This window comes from Spermophilus citellus (assembly GCF_964194105.1).
Source record: "Spermophilus citellus genome assembly, chromosome: 2".
Classification (NCBI taxonomy): domain Eukaryota; kingdom Metazoa; phylum Chordata; class Mammalia; order Rodentia; family Sciuridae; genus Spermophilus; species Spermophilus citellus.
Window position 1 is genome coordinate 214,081,123 of NC_138183.1, and position 18,396 is coordinate 214,099,518.

Sequence of the window (18,396 nt, forward strand, 5' to 3'; positions counted from 1 at the left end):
GGAGCCTCAGGCTCTCCTTGGCTCTAGTTGCTGCACTTCAAGGTCTGCCTCCACCATCACATGACATTCTCCCTGCGTGTCTCTTCTTCCCTGCTCTCCCATGGAATTTTCCTCTTCTCCTCAGGACATCAGTCATTTTTGGATTGGGGCCAACCCTCATGACCTTGTCATAACTTCAGGAGAGCGACAAAGATTCAATTTGCAGATAAGGTCACATTCACAGGTGCCAGCAGTTGGGACATCAGTATATCTTTTGGGACAGGGTGGGAGGCACAATCCAGCACCACCCTTTCACTTTTGCCTATTTTATAAGGAAACTTGTTATATGTCCTTAATATAAAGGGAGCTGTAAGGCCAGACAAAGGAGAGTCACTGAGGAAGGGGAGTTTGGTGAGCAGAAAATGAGATGGGTAGTTTCTCAGGCTTGAACTTATCTAGTTTATGGATTTTGTTTGGATAGTAAAAAGGAATCCTTCTCATTCTTCCTCTGTGGGATCTGCTGCCCCACATAGTGTCAGCAATGGAGCAGCTCTGGGGGCCAGTGGGACTAGGCAGTCTGGCTGTTGCCTTGGAGACAGCCAATGAGAAGAGTCAGTTCTCCAGGTTGCTTCCTACCAGAGCATCCATTGCTTCATTCATTCAACAAACAATCATCGAGATGCTAAAATGTGCTGGGCACAGCCTTAGGTGGAAAGACATTGTGGTGAACAAGAAAGAAAAGAGCTTGCATTATACTGGGGGAGACAGAGAATATCTAAGTATCCAGATAAATCATTTCAGATAATAGGAAGCACAGCAAAAACTAAAGCAGAGTATTGGAAGTGAAGTGAGACCCTTCTGTAGGTAGGGTCTCCCTGAGGAGTTTGCATTTGAGCAGAGATTTGAGTCACAATTAAGAGGGAACCATGCAAAGATTTATGGAAGGAACACTCCAGGTAGAGAGAACAGCAGGCTCAAAGACAGTGAGGAAGGTATGAACTTGGTATGTTTGAGGAACAGCAAGAAAGCCCCCCTTGGAGTGAGCAAGGGGGACAAAGGGGAAAGAGAAATCCAGGGATGTAGGCAAGGGTCTTGTAAACTATTAGGATTTTTCCAAAAATATGATGACAGCAGGGGGATTTTTGGGCAAGGAATATAATTTGATACATGTTTATAAAAACAGATCACAACAGCTGGAGGGTGACTGAATTATAGGGGGCAAGAATGGAGGCAACAAGAAGACTCTGTGGGTGTAGCTCAAGGAAGAGATGATGATGGATTAGAGGAAAATGGGAACAGTGGGGATGGCGAGAAGTGATTGCCTTGGGCTTTGTCTTTAAGGTATAATGGCTTTGATGTAGGACATAAGGAAGTGAGTTAAGGATAACCATGGGTTATTTGGTTGGATCACTTGGTAAATTCTGATGCCATCCCCTTAGAAGTTGTCAGAGAGCAAATCTGGGAGGAGGTAAAAATCAAAAGTCCTGCTTAACCGAATTACAATCTTTTGCTGTTTGTCATGATCACTAAAGAATCGATCAGCTTTATTGAGGTATAATCCATATCCCAAACAATTCACCCATTGAAAGTACACAGTTCAGTAGCTTGCAATATAATGGGTCTGTGAGTGTTTCATACTGTTTAACACAAGCAACTTTAGAACATTTTCATGATCCCCCAAATCATCCCCACACGCCACAGCTGTCTCCCCCTAATCTTCCCCACCAGCTCTAGGCAACTATTAATTAACTTTTATCATCTATAGATTTGCCTTTCTGCACATTATGGACATGGAATCAGAGAATATATGGTTCTTTGTTGCTGGCTTCTTTCAATTAGCAAAATGTTTTCAAGGCTTATCTATGTTCCACTGGGTATCAGTACTTAGTTTCTCTTTGTTGTTGAATAATATTTCATGGTAAAGATATACTACATTTATTTATCCAACATCAGATGAATATTTTGGTTGTTTCTACTTTTTGGCTATTTTGAATTATGCCATAAATATTTGTGTATGTTAGCATGTGAACATATGTATTCATTTCTCCTATGTAAATATTTAGGAATAGAATTGTTGAATCAGATGACAATGTTTAACTGTTTGAAGAACCATTTGACATTATGATTCTTCTACATTTTCACTAGTAGAAATTCCTCCATATCTTTTCCAAATGCTTATCAGTCTTCTTGATTCTAGCCGTTTTAGTATGTGCAAAGCAATATCTCATAGTGATTTTAATTTGCATTTTCCAGATGGATAAGGATGCTGATCATCTTTTCATCAGTTTTCTGGTCACTTGTACATCTTCTCTGGAGAAGTGTCTATTTATACCCTATGCCCATTTTCAAACTGGAACTTTTATTATTTAGTTATAATAGGTTTTTAGTAGCTAAAAGTCCCAATCAGATACAGAACTTGCGAAAACTGTTTCTCATTCTTCAGGTTATCTTTTTATTTCCCTAATGGGTATCATTTGAAGTATGTTTTAATTGTGATATGTTTCAATGTTATACTTAAGATGCCTAATAAGTAGTTGGGCATATAAGCCTAGGATTCAAAGGAGAGACTGGGGTTGGAAATACACATTTGAGAGTCATTCAATTTTAGATATTCAATTCCATGAATCTGGATAAAAATCACAGGGACTGAGTATATTTCTCTGGAAGAGAAAACTGAGGACTGAGCCCCAGAACTCCCCAATATTTAGGGGTGAAGAAGAAGCAGTGGAGAGATGATCAAATGAAGCTACCAGTTCCTGGAGAAACCAGGGAGCTAGGTCATGGTCAAGGGGAAGGTATACTGGGATATGACATTTGGTAAGACATCTCTTGCTGCTGTCCGCACTGAGACAGGTCCCAGTGCAACATCCTATCATACATAGCCATGTGGTCCCTCCATCGACATTTTATGGGCCTACTCTGTGATGGTTTTCTTAGCCTAATGGGTTTATACATCCAAAATCCCTACTCAGAAATACACTTATGGAAGCAGATTGAAATATTAGTTATCTAGGAAAGATTTATGACCTTGTTGAGATTAACTCTAGTTAATGGATGTGGTGCTGCAAAGCTATGACAGAACATATGTCTCACTTTATTTTTTAATGGAAAGAGCAAAAGCCCCACCCCACAGGACCAGCTGACTACATAGAGACTTGGAGGTACAGAGCTCTAAAAGACCTACCCAGACAAGCCTTTTCCCCTTGCTGGAATCACTGCAGCTTTTAGGGAATCTGGGATTTCTGAGAAGAACCTTGAGAAGAGTGGTTCAAAGCCACAAGGGCTGAAGAGGTACAGAGAGGGAACCTGGCTCTGAAAACACAGGGGGTTTGGTGTCCTTGCTCACAAGGCCCAGCTAGGCTTGAGATCCTATTTTCTGCAAAGTGTGTGATTTTAAGTTAGCTTAAATATAACATGTTCCAAGCAGAAGGAAAAAAATCTTGAGTCTGATGAAGACCCAGCATGGAGGCAGAGAGGACCCTTCTGGGGCCAAGCTGAATTGTTGTGAAGTTGAAGAGTCAGCTGAATCAAGAGTCAGTTTACCTCTTAATCTTTCTATTCAGCTTCTGGATTGAGTAGTATAGTTCTTGAGCAAGAATTTACCTATTTGTTCACGTTCTTTTTCATCTGCCAAGGGACCATAATATACAGGGTCAAGTGGGACAGTGGCTTGCATACAGAAATATGCGGAAAATAGGGCAGAAACCAGACGAGCATGTGGGTAAGATCTTCTCTCTTAGTAAGATGTACTGCTAATTTGGTGACCATTATTGGGGCTTCCTGGGTCAAAGGTGTCTGGGGTTTAAGGATATCCGAAGTGAGAGGGTGGGCAAAAAGTGAGAAAGGCAAGTCCTTATTCTTGAAGAGGATTCTGAATTGGTTCCTAGGAAATGAGGGAGGGTTATTGAGAGTTTTCTTTTTCTCCTCTGGGATTTTTCTTGTGGGTGTTGCAAGGGTAGTGTTGAGGGCAGGGGCTTGGAGGTAGAGTTGACCAAGTTGGGGAGCTTAAATCATGTAGAGCTCATTTGGTATAAATCAGAGGTTCTTTCATTTCCCGATTTCACGACTCCACACTCCAGTTATAAATAACATTCCTGGGGAGAAGTGGGACAAATAAGAAATGGGACAGAGATCTCCAACCTGAAAACTCTCATCGGGAAGGTTCCCTCTCCAAGGGGTAGCATTTTATCTTCAGAGAATGGTGTGTGTGTGTGTGTGTGTGTGTGTGTGTGTGTGTAAGGGGGTAGAGGTGTTCCCTGAGGAACTGCAGGAGAGGCCAAAATATTACTAGTAAATGAGACTGGGGTTTTTGACAAAACCATCAAGAAAGTCACGCAAGGGAAAAAAAATGGTTGAGAATTTCCCCTATGTGGCAGCATTTGCCCTGCAGAACAAGGTTTGCAAATAGACTCCCCAAACCTCAACCCTAATCTCTTTAGGGATCCTTTTTCCCTGTACCTTCCTCCTCAGTTCTCTCTTCCTGCACCCCAAAAGCGTACACCCAGTTATAAGGTTCCGCCTAACGAGAAGAGACAGAGGTACAGGTGGTGAGCAGGGTCTCAGCCATCATCTCCTTCAGGTCCCCATCCGCCGCTCCCCACCCAGTTGCCAGAGCGAATCCCGAGTAATTGTTTTCCGAGGAGGTGCTGGGCACGCTCGGTGGCGCCGCCTCTGTCTGGGTTCCCCGAGGACAAAAACCCACCCACGAGGGCTCGGCGGCTTTTCGACTCGGCCGGGATGAACTGTGGCAACTTCAGCAGCTCCCACGGCCACGCCAAGGCAGAGGCGGCGACAGTGGCGAGGGTAGCTCGGAGGGAGTGGAGCGCGTGAAGCCTTGCGCCTCCAGCTCCTCCCTTACGGCCGCGGGTCCCGGGACTCTCCGGCTCCGGTGCTTTGGGTGGTAGCTGCAGCCGCGCCTGCTTCCCGGATCTTCGCTTCTCCGTAGGCGAAGGAAGAGAACTGGATCGACCCCGCTTCGAGGGCAACCTGCCGGAGTGGCTAAGCCCTGCGCTCCCGCCCCAGCTCCTAAGGCGAGCGCAGCCGCAGCGGGGGCCGGGGTCCGAGCCCCGCGCTACCACCGCCCACGGTGGGGGGGCCGACTGGGGGCGGGGCGGCCGGGACTGCCATCCCGGGAGCGATCCCCTAGCGCAGCACCCGGCGCTGCCGAGCTACCTCCCCTACCGCCCGCTAGCAAGTTTGGCGGTTCCGAGCCCGGCGCGTCTCGGGATCTCTAGGCGCATTTGTTTCTTCCTGGCTTCGGTGCGCCCTGCTTGGCGGGGACCCTCGCGAGCAATGCCGATGGATGTGATTTTAGTTTTATGGTTCTGTGTGTGCACTGCCAGGACAGGTAAGCAAGGCTGGGGCGGGTGGAGGGGTACGCGGAAAAAGGGGCGCCGCTGCTGTGCCTAGCGTCCACACTGGCGTGGGAGACCTGGAGCCGAGCTCCGCGCTGGTCCGGAGAAGGGTAGAAGGGTGGATTGGTACCTTAGATCTCTCTGCCCGGCTTGGGGTGAAAGGGCAGGAAACCGGACTCAAGGGCTACTAGGCACCCCAGTTGAGTGTCCCCTTCCCGGGGGTCGAGGCAGCGGGTTCTCAGGAGTGAGGGGCGCGGCCGAGCTGTCGCACCCTTTTGCTGTTAGTAGCCCGCTTCTAGGTTCTGGGGAGGCGAAACCCTCAGGAGGGCGGGTCTCAGATCCCCGAACTTGAAAGGCGCTGTGGAAACAGCCCTCCTGGAGACCCGCCGGCGAGAAACCGGCAACCGCAGGACTTGCACCCGCAGAGGGAGCGCTTCCGGCCGGCGGGCGCGGCCCGGGCCGGGGAGGGTGAGGCGCAGCTTGGGAAAGGGCTGCGGGGGAGCCCGGGATCCGGCGGATCTCATTTTATCCTTTCCTGACTTTCCCCGGGGGACTCCAGTAGTATTGTCCTCCACCTGCCTCCCTCGCCAAGGGCTGGGCGAACAATTATTTCTGAAATTGGAGCAGTGGAGACAATCCTAGGAGATTTTCTCAAATCAGTTTTCCCTTGTTATAATCGAAGGTTGTGGGGTGGGGAGCAACTGGCTAATTGTCTCAAGTCCCCACTTCTTTCTGCCCCCGAGACTCTAAGCGCACCGCTTCCTTGCGTTCCCAAGTCCCCTGGGGTTCCGAGACTGGACATAGCCTTCTACTTCAAGAAACTAGTAGCAGATGCTGGGAGACATGGAGTGGGAATGAGGTTGGGGGGTGGTGGTGGAAATTGGTAAAATTAGGGCCTGCGGATTAGGGAGTGTTGGGGATTTTCAGTTCTAAGCCAGCCATCCTCAGTACATGTTGCCCACTGTCTTTGAACCCCAGAGTGGACATGTGGTCATTTCCTCTCCCTTTATCTTCACCCCTTTACCATTCCCATGCCTCTTCTCAGGAAGTGTAGCCTCCTTCCTAGGACAGGGAGCAACTTAATCCGGAGAGTGCTGAGGGGTGCTGGCCCCTGGTTGGCTCAAAAGTTCCCTCTACTTGAGCCCCAGGCTCCCCTCTCTGGCAAGTAGTCCTTGGAAATACAAGAGTTGGGCATCTAGGAGCTTTGAGCTGGCCCTTACCATCTCCACAGGATTAAGCCGCTTACCTTTGCTTAATTGAAGAGCGTCAAGGAGAGATTTCTCCAGGGACAAAAGAACCATCATGCTTTTCTTTATCGGAGTTTCCCTGACTGCGGAGAGGTCAAAATTGTTTTAAATCTAGAATAGTTGCTTCTTGAATTCAGGCGTTGTTGGGATGGGTTAGCCTTTTACAACCAAGAATGCACTGGAAGGGACCAGGTCCCAGAAAGATGAGGTTAGGGCAGAGTTTGGGCTCCCCATCAGGTGTATGGAGTCTGAGACTGGTGAGCATCTTACAGAGGAGTGGAAGACAAGGAGACACTAGATGGGGGAGAGGCATCCCATGGGTCAGTTTACACTCTTAAGTGCATATCACCAAGTCATGTGGAATCTGTCTAAATCCTTTGTTCACATCACTCCTTTGAAAAGTTGCCAAAAAGTATACATACCCAGGAGTGGATTCTGTTTCCAGGGTTCATTGCTTGTGGAGGAAGTCTTTAGGAACATGGTCTTATTCTCCTGCTCAATCCCATTTCCCTTTAAATCTTATACATATTTGGTTGTGAAGGAAGATTCATTCATTCATTTATTTTTTCATTCTTGCTAGGTGCCCAGTAACTTAAGGGAAAATGACTTAGTTCTTCATTACCGAGAATTTACAGATTAGCTGAGAATCTAGATAGAAAATGGAAAGCATTTTGTATTCTATAGTTGATGGGATGGTGGGAGGTGGGGTTAAAGAAGTTTGTATTAAGGAAATACAGAGGAGGGAGTTTGTGAATTAATTTTGGAAAGGTGGTGGAATCAGGGAAGGCTGTACTTGGAAGGTGACATTTGAGAGTTGTGTCTTGTAAACTCTGAAGGGATAAAGTGGGAAAGCATCCCTGGCAGAGGGAAAAGCTTGTGCAAGGACTAAGAACATGGGTGGATCTGACCCACTGGTTGTGGCTCAAGACTGGGAGCTTGGGTTTTCAGTGCCACTTGGTACTGCTTACACACCAGAAGGCACCTATTTCTCCTTCAAAAATTGTCAGAAGAATCAGATATGGGGGGGATTTAATTCATACACTTAGAATTTCTTGTAGCTTAAGGGAGTAGCTTTCTGGGGACAATCTCTTTGATTTTTTCCAGAAATCCCCATTCCCACATCAGACATCCATCCTCTTCTTTAGGTAGCAGAGGATGGCTGATGATGAGTTTATCAGGACCCAAACAGCTGCTTGGGAAGTTTATTTGTCAAGTGAGACAATTGTTGTCTGAGCTGTTAACAGTCCTAGATGAAATAAACATGTGGTTCACTTAGTGAGCTGCTCAGATATCACCGCCTTTTAATGGAAATGAATAGATGATATCAGGCACATTTTAATTAAAGCAAGACTGCAGTGCAGAAGCAGTTACATATGAAAAGATCTAATGATAGGTGTCCTAAGGAAGCTGCTTATGCTGCTCTCGTTCAGAGAACTTGTTTTAGGGTGCAAAGTCGAGTTAGTTAAGATAGAAGATGCTGTTCTCCAGTTCTTGTTCTTATTTCTGGGTGAGAATCTGGGATTTCCGGGTAATCATTAATAATGAAAATTTAGAAGCCTGCAGTAATAGCAGTAATAGCACACCACGTCACCACGTCCATGAATCTTCTCCAGTGGCCTAGAAGTATAATATGAGCTCAATGATTATTCTGCCACTGATTTCCAGTTTGTTTTGGTCTGCAGGGAAGGGGGTAAAGGAAATACCTGAAACACCAATGCCTTTAGGTGCCTACTGAATGCCTTTTGCTGCCACCTGCTGGAAAGGAGAGATTTTCTTTTTGAAGCAATTCCCAGGTGGTTCATTAATTATGAATTGAGTAATGGACCGGTGACTATGTGCCCCCAGCCTTCAGTGATCATGTAAAATATCAGCCAACTTGGAACAAGCATAAAGCATATTCTTTGAGAAAAATGCTTTTGGGGTATTAAGAACCGATCAAGTGGTTGTGAAATCCTGCTGGTAAATGAGGTCTTAGAGCATCTTTTCAGCATCATTTTACTCTGCATGGACCAGGGAGACAGCTGCCACCATGGGCAATGAGCCAGATTAGATTTGAAGTGAGCCAGACCCAGGGGATTTGCCTGTGAGCCTAGGTCTTAGACATCAAAGATGGACTAAGTGGGCTTTGGCCTCCAGCACTCCTTGGGCAGGGCTAAGGAGTGACTAACAGCAGCAGGTGTCCTGGCTAAGGTGAAGTTTCTGAATCCCAGCGCCAGGCCTCAAGAGCCTCTGTGACTTTGACATGCTGCCTTCCAGCTTTTTAAAATATCTTTTCCCCAGGAGCTTTTTATCCTGCTTAATTCTAATTCCCAGCTTCAGCCATTTGTAGAGACTTTATGTCAAAAGTCGAAATTTTAATAGGGTTTCCCTAGGAACGGGCAGGAACTCCATGCTTGGACAAGAAACAGAAACATTAAAATAAAAAAAAAAATTGAATGGAACCAACACTCACACTCCAAAAGGTCTGGAGAGGCCATGTAAATGCTGCCTTATTAATAGGTTTTCTGATTCCCTAGGCAGTATGCAAAGTGCTATCCCTTACACATCCTGCTATTGGCACTGGGCATTTCCATCCTGAAAGGTAACAATTAAAGGGAAAGAAGAAAACTATATCCAGAAGCCTAATTGATTTATTTTCTCTTGTTCTGTTTTTATGGGGTGTTTTCACAAAAAGAGCAAAACAGTTATCAGCTTGGAGAAAGGCCTTATGTAGCTTTTACATTATTTTAATGGAGTTGAGCACCAGGGAAAGTCTGGAAAACTATGTCGTATGAAAGACAGATGGAGAAACCTCAGCTATATACCAACTAGGTGGCAGCCTGAGCTGGAGTGTTTAGGTGTTGTTGGGGAAGGTATTTTTTTTTCTTTTTTACAAATGAGGAAACTAAGGCTCTGGGAAGTGATTTTTTTCAAGGGCACAGAATTCGTAGGGGGAAGAGATAGGACAGAAACTGGCTATTAGCAAGCCATCCAAAACAACAAGCATTTATTTTAGTTCACATATCTGAGAGTTGGTCTGCTTCTCAAGTCTCCATCCTCTTTGACCTGTGTGGCTGCAGAGCCATGTTCTCATCAAGATTCAGACATATAGGGCTGGGGTTGTGGCTCAGTGGTAGAGCACTTGCCTTGCATATGTGGAGCACTGGGTTCCATCCTCAGCACCACATAAATAAAATAAAGGTATTGTGTCCATCTACAACTAAAAATAATAATGAAAAAGATTCAGAAGTACAAGAAAGTAGTTCCTTCATGCAAGCACATTTAAGTCTCTGCTTGTGTAGTGTCATCAAGATCCCAGTGGCCAAGACAGATTGAATGGCTGGGCTTGAAGTCAAGGGATGGGGAGATTTACTCTCACTAGAAGAAACTGCAAAGTCACACAGCACAGAGGATAGATAGGGGAGGGCCAATAATTCAGTTAACCACAGTCTCTTTTGAAAGTTTCTCTGACCTGTATGCCATCCCGTATTATCATGTTGTCCCCAGATAAGCATATTGCTCTGAGATCATTGCTCCCAAAGCAATGATCATGCACCCACACATTAGATAATTAATCAGGTCCTAAATTAAAAGCCTGTAATATGTCAGGTATGGTGCAAGGCACTGGAGCAACAGGGATACTTCCTTCCTTTTGTGTCCAGCTAAGGGCACATTCCCCAGGCCATTTTCAAAATTCCTGGCCAGAGAAAGACCAGCTTGGAGGTCCTCTGAGATCACTCTTGATTTAATTTCTGCCATATAGGTGTAGAACACTATAGATCAAACTGAAATATTAGTTCCTTTCCTGTCTTTTCAAGGTGATCACAGAACTGCTAGCATCTGAGCTCACTTGGAGAAAAACATCACAGGTCTCAACCACAGGTTCATGGTGTTGTAACTTGGGATGACAGAAAATTATCCCTCTCAGTTCTGTTTTGCACAGAGTAGGGACTTGTGAACTGAGACTGTGTGTAGGATGAGCAAGAGTGGGCAGGTAGAAACTTCAACTTTCCTTAAACATAGATGTTAAAACCCTCCAATGATATCCTCTTAGCATTACAATAATATCCATGCTCCTCGTTGTGGGTGACAGGACTTATGTGATCTGGCCCTTGCCTACCCTGTGGTCTTATTTTCTACCACCGTCCCCTGGCACATTCTGCCCCAGCCACACTATTCTTCTCCATTCCTTGAACTCTCCAAGTATGTTCCTTGCTTGCATTTGCTGAACTCTACCTGTGAAAAACCTTCCCGGCAAATCTTGCTACTTCTCCTTATTTGGGTTTTAGCTCAAAAGAACCTTCCCTGAGCTCCTCATCTAAAGTAGGGCTCCCTACACAAGATGCTTTCTATCCAGTTACTCTTTATTTTTTTCTTGGCATTGTTATCATCTCACATTATTATTTTTTAAAATTCATTTATTTCTTGTCTCCCTCCCCCACTGGGAATGCAAGCTTCATGAGGACCTAGCCAGTGCCTAGCAATATATATAGTACATAGTAAGTCCTTAGCAGTGCCTCTTTGAAAACATTGTTAATGAATGAGTGCAGAGTCAATGCAAGTAAGAGTTGTCTTTCGGGGGCTGGGGATGTGGCTCAAGCGGTAGCGCGCTCGCCTGGCATGCGTGTGGCCCGGGTTCGATCCTCAGCACCGCATACAAACAAAGATGATGTGTTCGCCGAAAACTAAAAAATAAATATTATAAAATCCTCTCTTTCTCTCTCTCTCTCTCTCTTTAAAAAAAAAGTTGTCTTTGGGTAAACTGATCCCATTACTGGCTGCATTTCAAAGGAGGAAACTTACACCTTCAGTTCGGTAGACCCAGGGAAACCTGACAAAAACGGAGAGGCCATTATATGTCCTAAACTTTCAATTTAACCAATTTTCTGCCTTGGCAATGACAAGTTGCAGCTCCAAAGTCATTTCTGACCAACTTTCTGATGACAGAAGACTGGAGAGCTGTAGCAGTTCCTGCTTCCTAAAATGAAAAGAGGAAGGAGAGGGTAGTTTTCCTTCCCTGAATCTGTAGGTCTTGAGGGGGGTGTGGGAGGGGGGACAGGTGAGGTCGTGATGGCTCGTGATGTTCTGATGAATATTCACTAAGCCTCTGTGGGACAAATTGGGTGCAAGCTCTCCGAATCCTGCCTTGGTGACTGCATTACCATCAGAGGAAAGTTGACAGCTGTTGCTGATTAAAACATTTCCAACTGCGCAATCAGAATTGCACTATTGAGATGCTAAGCGTCGATAGAAACAGCCTTTATGAATGGCTTAAACACAGTCCCTTAGAGTGATCTGTAGCCTTATTAATATATATAATTGGAAATCACTTTGCAATCATGAATGAATCATTCCTCACAATCATTCCCTGGGAGAGACAACCTTGGGGATTCGCCTTTCTCAGACAAGGGAGGAGATTTGGGGCCATGTTTCTTTGCACTTAGATTCTCCAACAAGAGATGTCAGGGTATCTAACTTCCAGAAATCCCCTTGGGTAAAAATATACATCTATTCTTCCAAGGATCCTCCTTTTTGGTCAGTCTCTCTACCACCCCCCGCCCCCTTTTTTTTTCCAACGGGCAGGGACCCTCTCCATTTCCTTCCTCTTTATTGCAGGTGGTTGGGCCTGGTTAATAGGGCTCACTCTGTGCTAGTGTTTACTGTTGGTGGTTGTATCAGATTTTGCTCTTGCAGCTTCCTTGAAGCAGGAAGATCAGGGTCATAATGCAGTATCTATAGTCTGCAAATCTAAAAAAAGCTTAAAAATCCCCAAATTTCTATATAATTCACCAGCTAGCAAAATCTGTCCTGAGTTGAACTCATTTGGTGGCAAAATTTGAACTAAACTTGTATTAAGCTATTTATAGTTTTTGTGCCAATTAAAGGAAAATATTGTGCTTTCCAATACAAAAATACAGAATTTGATTATGGAATGCCCATTCCAACTTTGCTGAAAGACTCACATAATATTTGTAGTATGTAGTATGTAGGACCTTTCAAACATACGATACATTCTGAATTCCAAAATATATTTAGCCTCAGGGATTTTGGATGGGGGCTTATCCATTTACAGTGGGGAGTGAGGCTGGGAAAAGGTACAAAGAAGCTGCACCATCTGAAGGGTGATAGGACCCAATTGCTTTCCTTTGCTTTCTAGGGAGAGGAAGTCTCCAGGAGAGGGAATATCCTTCACTGGCTCCCCCGTGTTCCCTGCCAGTCCCTGCCTCTATGATTTCTGCTCTATATTTTTGCTGGTCATCTGCCTTTTAAGTCATAACAGCTGTTTGTTCCTTTCCAGTGGTGGGCTTTGGTATGGACCCTGACCTTCAGATGGATTTTATCACCGAACTTGATCTTGTGAATACCACCTTTGGAGTCACGCAGGTGTCTGGACTGCACAATGCTAGCAAAGCATTTTTATTTCAAGGTAAGGGCACTTCCTCCTTTGTATGGGGCAGAGGTCAGAAAGGAGGGCTGATCTGGGAGTGCTCATCTGGTGTGTGAATCGCCTTTGCTATTTTCTTTGTGTAATTGTCCTGAAGAGTATTCAAATAGATATGCAGTGTTGTGAGAGTGGGAGGAGGCACTAGGGGGCGTGGTGGTAAAATATTTGGTTTGGTAGTGAAGTGTTTCTCTGGGGATTTTGGTGGGGATCTAAAGGGGAATTAATTTGCAAAACCCTTGAGAACCGTTGGCCAGTCATGCACTTTTTTTCACCCAGGGCATATCTCCAGTTGTTATCTCTGGCTTTACTTATATCTATGCCCATATCACTCATCTCATGGATAGACTGTGAGCACAGAGGATGTTTTATGGTTGCATTCTCTTTGGGGTGTAGTTTAGTTGGCTCTGCCAGCTATAAACTTGATTACAATTTATTAAATTTTTTAAGTATTTGAAAAGTCAGTATAGTGTGATTCTTAAAAGCATGGGCTTTGGCACTCTACTGCCAGGGTTCAGCTTCCAGCCCTACTGATTTGCTTAGAGATTTTGGGCAATTACGTAGCTTGATTATGCCTCAGTGTCCTCACCTAAAATAATAGACCCTTGTAATAGCTACCTCATGGGGCTGTTACTAGGATTAAAGGAGGTAGTCTATTAAAGTGATTACTACAATTTCTGATACATAGTAAATGCTTGATAAGCACTAGGAATCATTTTGAAATTCCTTCTACATACTAGGCAATGTGCTAATAGCAGGGTTACCAGTTAGAGTAGGTAAGATAGATGCAGCCCCTGCTCTAAGATATAATGAAGGAAACAATCACTGCACAGGTCATTATTGAATCAAAACGCCTATGCTTACAATGAAGGTGATAGCTAGGCTGCCAAAAAAGAGTAATAGAGGAAGATTTGATTTAACTGGAGTAGTAGATGGTGGCAGAGAAAGGCTACCTTGAAAAAGTGGCATGTCAGCAGAGACTTGAAAAATGAATAAAAAGCCTGGTATAGGAAGGGGTGGGGCTCAGAACATTCTCCGCAGAGGAAATAATATGTAAGAAGGTCTTAAGGAAGAGACCCAGAGAAAGAGGTCTAGCATGGCTGAATGGTGGCAAGTCATTGCCGAGGAAGTCACAGGCCAGGTTACATTGGATATTCTGCTGATATGCACAGTTTTGAGTGGACTGATGATTTATGGCCAGTGTGCATTCTGATAGGTAGGAGGCTATGTACTTGTTATTAAGTGCTGTAAATATCACCCCTGCCTGTAGGCCACATTAATGGTTTTGTACTTTACTCTCACAGTGGGGGTGAGGACTTTGTTAGGTTAAAGTAGAAAAATGAACTGGTCAGATATGGTAGAGAGGTGGATTGGATATTTCTCTATGCAAATCCCTGGCAGGGTTCGTTTAACTCGGCCTTTTATGAAGATAACAAAAGGATTTCTTTAGAATAACTGAACCAACATTATGGAACAAGATTTGCATATTCACTGTTAGACAACTTAAGGCTTGTTAATGATATATTGCAAATCTGTATGTATTGTATAATGACATGTAACAAGACTACAGATATGTTCATTTTCTTGTGAAGAGAGAAGTATTTAAGCTGGGTATGGTTAAGAGAATACAGACTTGGTTACTTTTCTCTTTGCATTGTATAAGGTCTGTTCTGTCACTGTTGAGTGTTCATGCTATTCTTGATCCTAGTAAGGCTGCTATGAAAATTTGGCTTCAGGAGGGCAGGGGTCTTGCTGATCTAGATAATTCTAGGTTCTCAGAGCCTACTATTGCACATGGAAAGTAGTAAGTGATTAATAAAATTTTTGAAATAAAATTTCCCTGGCCTTGTCTACCTTATAAGAGACTTGCCCCTGCTTATCTATCACTTATGCATTTATTCCACAAGTGTAGGGACCCCAGGATGGCCCTCTGCTGTGTAATCTGTGTGTTCTCTAATTTGGCAACTGCTTCTGGGATGTCTGCTACGCTGCAACAACTGGGAGGGATTTTCAGCTTCTTTGGGGGGAAAAGTAACTTCGCTTTAGGAGTTTGGGGAGGCCTTTCCCTATATTCTTATCTCTTGTGATTATACTGGGCCCACCTGGATCATTCAAAATAATTTCCTCATCTCAAGATCTGTAATTTGATCACAACTGCAAGATCCCTTTTATCATATGAAGTGACATATTCACAGGTCATAGTGATTAGCTCATGGGCATCTTTAGGGAGCCATTATTTTGCTTACTACAATGTCTGCTCTCTGGTCCCCAAAGCTCCATGTCTTCTCACTTGCAAAATACATTGACTCCATCCCAATACCTTCAAAAGTTTTAATTATTACAGCCTGACTTATTTCACTTAATAAAATGTCCTCCAGCTCTAAATCTAAAATCTCCTCTAATCTCACCAGCTGAAAAAAGTTCCAGATTTCATCATCTAAATAATTTAAGTCAGGTGTGGAACTCATTATGGGAAAAATTCCCCTCCCATCTTTAGATTGCAAAACTAGAAAATAGCTCATCTGTTTCCAAAAGGCAACGGTAGGACAGGTGTAAAACACCGGTTATAGACATTCCTGTTTCAAAGGGGAGGAAATGGAAAGAAGAAAGGGGTCACCAGGGCCAAGCAATTTTGAAATTCCGTAGTGCAAACTCCACTGTTTCAAGGCTTGGGAATAACTCCTGGTCTTGTGTGCTTGTGGCTTATTCCTCAGAGACATCGTTCCTTTTGCATGATGACAGCATGGGTATGCACTCAGTAGTTTCTTCGGCCTGCTGCCTGCTGACAGAATTTTGGGGGGTGGGGCGGTTATCAGCTCTCTTTCATTTTGTCCTTTCTCTGCTCCCTTCAGTTCAAGTTGGCTATGTTTCTGTGGATATAAAATTCTCAAGAATGTTTTAAAAAAACATAGCTTTATTTTTGAGTGATACACAGTGATTGTGCAAATTTATGGGGTACAACGTTATATATCAGTATCGTAAACAAGGTGTAAAGAGCAGATCAGGGTTATTGACATAAACATTGCCTCAAATACTTATCATTTCTTTGTTTCAGGAACATTCAAAATCGTCTCTACTAGCTCTTTTGAAATAATTAATTGCTGTCAACAATAGTTATTCTGCTGTGCTGTAGAAAATTAGAGGTTATTTCTCCTCTTAGGCAACCTGAACACATTAACCATCCATCCCGCCCTCCCCCCATGCTCTTCCCAGGTGCTGAAAACCCCTCTTCTATTCTTTATTTCTATGAGATCAACTTTCTAGCTTCTGCACTTAAGGGAGACCACGTGGTATTTGTCTTTCTGTGCCTGACTTATTTCACTTAATAAAATGTCCTCCAGTTTCACCCACGTTGCTTCAGATGACAGAATTTCATTCTTTTATAACAGAATAATATTCCATTGTGTATATGTACTACATTTTCTTTATCCATTCATCTGTTGATGAACACTTAGTGGTTTGGTCAGCTTTTTCACTGCTGTGGCTAAAAGACCTGACAAGAACAATTAGGGGAGGAAAAATTTATTTTGAGGCTCGTGGTTTCAGAGGTCTCAGTTCATAGATAGCGGACACCATTGCTCTGGGTCCAAAGTGAGGCAGAATATCATAACAAAAGAGTATGGAGGAAAAGTGGCTCAGGACATGGAACCAGGAGGGAGGGGGGAAGAGAATAACAGTGTGTGTGTGTGGGGAAGGGATGGATACACTCTCCAGGGACAAAATATATACCCCAAAGACATATCCCTAAGGACCCACCTTCTCCAGCCACACCCTACCAGTCTACAGTTGTTACCGCCCAGTTAATTCCTACCAGGGAATTAATTTGATGATTAGGTTAAAATTCTCATAACCTAATCATTTTGCCTCTAAACTTTCTTGCATTGTTTTACACATGAGTATTTGGGGGGGGAGGACACTTACTATCTAAACCATAACACCTAGTTGATTCTGCACCCTTGGCTGTTGTGAACAGTGATGCAATAAACATGTGAATGCAGATGTTTCTTTGACATACTGACTCTGTTTCATTTGTGTATATACCTAGTAGAGTGATTGCTGGATCACAGGACAGTTCTATTTCTAGTTTGTTTGCTTTGTTTTTTGGAGATGAGTTTTGCTATGTTGCCCAGGTTAGTCTGGAACTCCTGGGTTTGAATGATCCTCCTGCCTCAGCCTCTTGAATAAGTGGGACTATAGACATATATCGCTGTGTCAGGCTTATTTCTAGTTTTTTGAGGAACCTCTATAGCATTTCATATAATGGATGTACTGATTTATAGTCTCACCAATACTGTACAAGAGTTCCCTTTTCTTTGCATCCTTGCCTACTTTAGTATTTTTGTCTTTTTTTGACAGCTGTTTTAATGGAGGTGAGATGGATGATCACTATGATTTTGATTTGCATTTCTCTGATAATTAGTGATGTTGAGAATTTTTCCATAAACTTGCTGGCTATTTATATTTCTTCTCCTCCTCCTTCTCCTCCTTCTGACTGAACCCTGGGCCTCACACATGCTAGACCACTGAGCTACATCTCAGCTCTTGTTTATTTTCTTTTAAGAAATGTCTGTGTAGGTCATTTGCCCATGTTAAAATCAGATTCTTAAAAAAATAGTTTGAGTTACTTATATATTCTGGACCTTGATCCTTTCCTTGTTAGATAAATATTTCTTCCATTCTTCAGGTCAGTTCTTCAGGGTGGTTTCCTTTTTATGCAAAAGCTTTTTAGTTTGAGGTCATCCAATTTTTCAATTTTTATTTTTGTCCCAGGTGCTTTTGGGGTCTTATTCACAAAACCCATGTCTGTTCCAATGCCCCGAAGCATTTTCCTTATCTTTTCTTCTGTTAGTTTCATATTTTGAGTCCTTTCATTTAAGTCTGACTGATTTTGGTGAGAGGCTGGGGTCTAGTTTAATTTTTTTTTTGCATATGGATATCCAATTTTCTAGGATCATTTATTGAATAAAATTTCTTTTCTCTAATGTATGTTTGTCAAAAATCAACTGACACAGATATGTGGATTTGTTTCTGGCCTCTCTGTTCTGATCCATGGGTTTATGTGTGTTTTTATGCCAGTGCTGTGCAGTTTTGGTTAATATTGCTTCTAGTCTGTTGAACATTCTCAAGAATCTTGCAGGTCTCCTGTCCACTGGACAAGAGGCTCCTCCCCATCTCTGTTTCTGACCACTGTTGAGATGACTGAGGGAATCCAGGAATCACACATTTGATCTTTTCAAAGAGCTCTCGGGTAATTGATTTTTCTGGTGTTTTGGTCATTTCAAGCCACTGGCAACAGATTGTTCAGTTACAGCCCTGGCTTTCTCTTTGGAGAAGGCTCTCCTAACGACCTCCTAATTTTCTTTTCTTTAAATATTTTTAAAGTTGTAGTTGGACA

At 43.5% G+C, this 18,396-nt stretch overlaps 1 protein-coding gene across 3 annotated transcripts in view; it reads left to right on the forward strand.

The window, feature by feature from the left end:
* Positions 1 to 5,247: 5,247 nt before the first annotated feature.
* The window catches only part of NELL1 (neural EGFL like 1), a gene marked incomplete at its 5' end in the record, with an annotated part of 865,989 nt that continues 852,840 nt past the window's right edge, over positions 5,248 to 18,396 (forward strand). For 2 of the 3 annotated variants that reach the window (XM_081280546.1, XM_081280545.1), the window contains 2 exons: positions 5,272 to 5,326; positions 12,858 to 12,986. In XM_081280546.1, the coding sequence (XP_081136672.1) occupies positions 5,272 to 5,326; positions 12,858 to 12,986 (184 nt within the window). Of the gene's footprint in view, positions 5,327 to 12,857; positions 12,987 to 18,396 lie in introns of all 3 variants that reach the window. The other variant, XM_081280547.1, reaches the window with a different exon arrangement.